The sequence below is a fragment of the Bos javanicus genome, chromosome 13 (assembly GCF_032452875.1).
Source record: "Bos javanicus breed banteng chromosome 13, ARS-OSU_banteng_1.0, whole genome shotgun sequence".
Taxonomy (NCBI): Eukaryota; Metazoa; Chordata; class Mammalia; order Artiodactyla; family Bovidae; genus Bos; species Bos javanicus.
The window spans coordinates 40,846,458-40,851,932 of record NC_083880.1 but is presented as its reverse complement, the minus strand read 5'-3'; the positions used below and the strand labels follow the sequence as shown (position 1 = coordinate 40,851,932).

The window sequence follows — 5,475 nt, the reverse complement described above, 5'->3', positions numbered from 1 at the left end:
AACCCCTAAGTTAGTACCATTACCATCATATTCTGAAAGGAGAAGGGGGAACCTTAAGATGGCTCTTGAACACTCAAGTGCCAGAGGAGACATGATTTCTCCTAAGGAATGATGTGGAAGGCATGTCCTACTAGGTATCAGACCCCCGCCACAAAGTTACTATGATGGAAGTGTGTGCTTCCCTAGGAACACATACATGGTTCAATAAAACAGAACTCAGAAGAGTCTCCTCTGGGCAGGAGTCCATCATGGGACAAAAGGGATGGTGACCCTTGCTGAAATATTAGCCAAGCACAGTTCTGGCCTGTGGGGTGGAAATGGGAGTCAGCCAGGGCTGGCTGGGGAAACGCTGCTCTCCTGATGCAAACACAGCCCCTGACTCTTCCGTTTTCCTGCTGTGAAACACGTGAAGCTGAAGCTGTTCAACTTCTTGTCCCAGGAGACAACAACATCAGGACCAAAGATGCAATCTGAAGGCTAGAGGATGCAAAACTGATGGACCCATGGAGCCTGAGCTTCAGCCCCAACAGCCTTCCTCCCTGTGGGATATGGAATCACTCCTGGGTGACACAATGGACCAGCCCGCCAAGCCACGATGTACTCTGCTCTTCAATCCTTGAACATGTAGACTGTATCCAATTTTTATACTATAATTGTGGTTTGCACATCTTTGAGCATAAAGTATTGGGCACATCTCTCATTAGAGTAAGTTCCTAGAAGTTGAAACCACTGAATGAAAAGAAAAATTTTTTCATTTAAGACAAGCGTCAAGATACCAATTTTTATATATAGCAGTTTATGAGAATGCTAAATTCACTGCTTCCTTGCCAGCACTAGCTATTAACACACTTTTCTTTCCTCATTACCAATTTTATATGCACATTGGTCCCTGTTTATTTATGTTTTTGATTAAGGTTATTTCCTTTATTCAGTGGTCAAATGTATTTCTCCTTTTGCCCATTGAAAATATAATTTTTTTCAATTTTCTTTTTTTATGTTGAAAATTCTGACAAATTTCTTTTACTTGTAAAATCTGTTTCTATATTAAGGCTCTTAACCTTTTGTCTATCATCCATCCGTGTAGTTACATGTTGCAAAAGTTTCCTGATGAGGCCAGTTGCTTTTTAATTCATCATATGATGGTTTTATGTATCAGACCCTTTATTCAAACTTTTTAAATAAGGAAATCTGTCCTATTATGATGATTGTTGTCCCTTCAGAGAAGAGTACAGCCATAATTTCAGAATCCAAGCTCTAGAGTTGGAAAATCCAGGCTCAAATCCTAGCTTGGTCATTTTCTGTGACTTCAACAACTTACTTCACCTTCATGGACCTTAAGGTCCTCATCAGTAAAGACAACAATATCTGCCTCTAGAGAAAATGTGTGAAGTTAAATAAAGTAATGCTCCGAACATGCTTCTCATTCTGCTTGATACATTGTGGGTGTTCAAAGAACATGTCTATGTTAGGATACTCTCAAGTCACAGAAAGTCCAACTCGGCTCCAACAATAAAGAAAATACATGATCTCACATAACAAAAGATAGGTCGTTTCCAATGTTTGTTCCTTCAATAATAAACAGGATTTTTTCTTTTTTTAAGAGAAAGGAAAATTTCCCTGCAAAGCATCCAGCCCTGCCCACATCTCACTGGCCCAAGCGAGGTCACCTGCTTGATTCTTAGTCATTCTCAGGCAAATGGGATCAGCTTACCATAATTAGGGTTTATTCCTGATCTACATTAGGGATTTTTATACTCAAAACCCACCGAATATTTTGCAGTTACATGTTAGTGTCCAGCCAGAGTGTTTCAGCTTTATCAGCAGTGGGGTATAAATATAGGTTACCCTTGTGGCTCAGCTGATAAAGAATCTGCCTGCAATGCAGGAGATCTGGGTTCGATCCCTGGGTTGGGAAGATCCCCCAGAGAAGGGAACAGCTACTCACTCCAGTATTATGGCCTGGAGAATTCCATGGACTGTATGGTCCATGGGGTCGCAAAGAGTTGGACATGACTGAATGACTTTCATTTTCAGTATAAGTAAGTAAGTAAGTAAGTGAAGTCGCTCAGTCGTGTCCAACTCTTTGCGACCCCATGGACTGTAGCCCACCAGGCTTCTCTGCCCATGGGGTTCTCCAGGCAAGAATCCTGGAGTGGGTTGCCATTTCCTTCTCCAGGGGATCTTCCCGACCCAGGGATCGAACCTGGGTCTCCCACATTGCAGGCAGACACTTTAACCTCTGAGCCACGAGGGAAGCCCCACTTTCAGTATAAATATGTATAAATATGGTCAATTTATTAATAGCTAAAAAGCCAAATGTATAAGGTGTCCACCAAGCCCCATCTGCGTGGCTATAGAGTTCCCCTTCCCAAACACACTGGAACACACATATACACACACACACACAGAGGTAACCCCCCAACCCCTGGTCATTTCCATGTGCTCACACATCCATTCTCCAATATAAACATCTTGCACTCAAATCTTCATTTTATTTACTTTTTTTTTTTGAGAACTAAAATTATATGACATTTTTATTTTAGGATGCAAAAACAAAAATGAGCAAACAAACAAACAACAAAAAACTTGAAATAGGCTTGTCAAATGATGTAAATTCATCCTTTCCATGGAAGCAGAAGGTAGATCAGTGCAGGTTATCCTCAGACCTCATACATCCTGCTTCACTGCTGCTTGCACTCTGCTGGGTTTTGATCCTTCTTTGGGTCACAGTCTGGATCATTTTCCTCATCTCCTTCTTCTTCCCCTTCCTCATCCGCTTCTTCACCTTCTTCATCATAATCATCGTCATCATCTTCAATAGCTTCTCCAGTAAAGTATAACACTGATCTTGGGATTATATGCTCACGTAAAAAGTGACCAATTTCAAAGTCTGCAGCGAGGATAGCTTCAGAATCATCATCCAGATCTCCAGTCTCAGGAACTTCAGGAGGGGCAAAAAAATTAAAGAAAGAGTCATTAGAAACTGTTTTGGTCACAGTACGAACTGTCCCACGTCCCTTGTGTTTCTGCTTCTTCTTAATCGTTTTCAAAGTGACATTCTTCCCTTTTTTACAATCTATCTGGCACCCTGTACAACCCATAATTTCTGGTCCATCAAAAGAAAAGGGATCAGAATCATCTGACCCCTGAGGTTCTGACCTCATCCTATATGTCTTTGTCAACACTTCATTTGTGAAATATTCATTGGGTTCAAAGTGAAATTCTAAGACAAAACTCATAGGCTGACCAGCATCTGAGAACTTCACTTTAATATCTTTCAAGTGCTTCAGAATAGGCTCATCATGTTCCTGAACCGTATCACTGAGCAAGTCAACATTCTTAAAAACGGTCAACCAAAACTCAGGAATTCCCTTGGGATCTTCTTTTTCTTCATCCTTTTTCTCATCTTCAATCTTGGCCTTTTCTTTTAGCTCCTCCGAAATTTCATCTTCCTCACCTGGTTTCCATTCACACTCTTCTTCTGTAGGTTCATAAATGGCATTAATGATCTCAAATCGCTTATCAAACAGAGGCTGATAAAGAACAGAATACTTTCTTTCAAGATCATGAACTTCCTCATAGAATTTGGCTTCTATCTGTGCACATTTAACTTGAAGGTTTTTGAGAGCATTCACCCGTCTTTTCACTACCCTAGGCAAGCTTTCAGCGTATCCTGTTGGTGTTTCTACCAGACCGTCAAGTCTTTCTTGAAGGGCTGCAAGAATCTGAGGATTTTGCATCATCTGAACAGTCAGCTGATGCGCTTTGATTTTTGTTTCTTCACCAGTTTCTTCTTCTTCTACTTCTTCAACATCATCCAAATCTTGATCAAGTTCAGACTGTTCTTTGTTGTCGATGTCTGCCATGTTGTACAAATGCCAAATATTTTCAAAAATGGCAAATTTCGTTTTCCAGCTCAGCTCTCCGGTGGCGAGAGCGGGGAGCCGAGCGGCCTGAGCTGCTCAGGCAGCGACTCAGGGCGGCAGCGGGAGGAGCAGGAGGCGGCGCGCGAGCAGATGGCGCTAAAAAAGCCAAATCTTCATTTTAGAATCTGCTTCCTGGATGCCTGTGAATGCCCTGTGAATTCACAAAAAGACCGTCTTCCTTTACCACTTGAACCTTTGGTCCCCTATGCATGAATTACTACACAAGAGACTAGCAGACAGCAATAACTGGAATACTTTGTATACTTTACATAAGGTATAACAATAAAATAAATTCTTTGTATTTAAAAAATCCATAGTTCTCAACATCATTTGTGAACAGTAACAGGCAACATTATGGGAACTTTTCCTCATTGGTTTTCTTCTCCTGCACCAAGCTCAGTGCCCGGTACACAGTAGGTGCTCAATAAATGTGGATACAGTGACAATTATTTAAAATAATGCATATACCATATACCTATATTTTGTGTATATACAAAATTTACAACTTCTAATAGCTTGAAAATGGTTTGCAAAGGAGGTACACCTAACCGCCTTTACTATTAGAGCAGATAGTCCTTAACTAAAGTGAAGCATCACAGTTGTTGAAGCAGCTTCATGCACACACCTCCTTCACTCTTTGACGAGGATGTTACCATCACATTCTACGAATGGGGAAACTAAGGCCTCAGAGATTTAGTGACTAGGGAAAAACATGTGAGACTGAAGGCTCCTTAAAATGACTTGTTCATGCAGCCTAGCCAACCAGCTCTCCTGACAGCCTGGGAGCTGGATCTCTGCTTCCTCCTAAGCAGCTCCAGCTCTTTCTAGATTAAACCAGCCAGAGCCTGGTTTCACTTTGGCCACCCCAGTTGTCTGTCTCTGTGCAGTCTGGCTCACTGCAGCAGTGACTGTGTCCCTTTAAATTCCCTTTCTTTCGGCGGCACGAGTTACTCGGCCTCCCTATTCTCCGTACTTAATTTGAGAATATTTGTTCAATTTGAGTATGTTTTTGACCTGCCAGGTATCTGTGAAACAAAATAGCTCCTACTGATAGCTTCTTATCAGAAGTAATTTAAAACATCCATCATCTACTGCTGAATGTCAAAATAAAGGTTGAGAGAAATTCCTGTTTCCTTAAATATGTTTTCTTTTCACTCTTGTCAGCATCATTGTCAATCCTGAAATTATAGTGTGCCATGGAAGACCTTGGAAATTGAGGCTTCAGAATGGTTACAATGAGAACATACAAATCAATCTGTGGTACAAAACTGCCCCAGCGGATCGGCCGGGGGCCCACCAATGCCAGGCAGCTCTTAGGGTTGCTGAGGGTTCATTAGGATCCACGAGCACCCTGGGGAAGCAGCTGTCCCTCCTCCCAATCCTGGTTAGAAGTTTAGCCCTAAGTTAGTTATTCCAGGCTTTTGTCAACATCCAGACCATTCTCTGACCCTCCTGACAATGATTAAGCAGAATGAGAGAGAAAGGGACAAATACACACTAATAAGCCCGGCTATTTAAACAGCCCTGTGAATGCAGAGGGCATCAGGTG

The 5,475-nt window shown here is 41.7% G+C and overlaps 1 protein-coding gene across 1 annotated transcript; it reads right to left on the bottom strand.

The window, feature by feature from the left end:
- Positions 1 to 2,516: 2,516 nt before the first annotated feature.
- LOC133259195 (nucleosome assembly protein 1-like 1) lies at positions 2,517 to 3,989 on the bottom strand. The gene has a single exon (XM_061436394.1). The coding sequence runs from the start codon at positions 3,864 to 3,866 to the stop codon at positions 2,682 to 2,684; it is 1,185 nt and encodes a 394-aa protein (XP_061292378.1). The 5' UTR covers positions 3,867 to 3,989; the 3' UTR covers positions 2,517 to 2,681.
- Between the last annotated feature and the right edge of the window lie 1,486 nt (positions 3,990 to 5,475).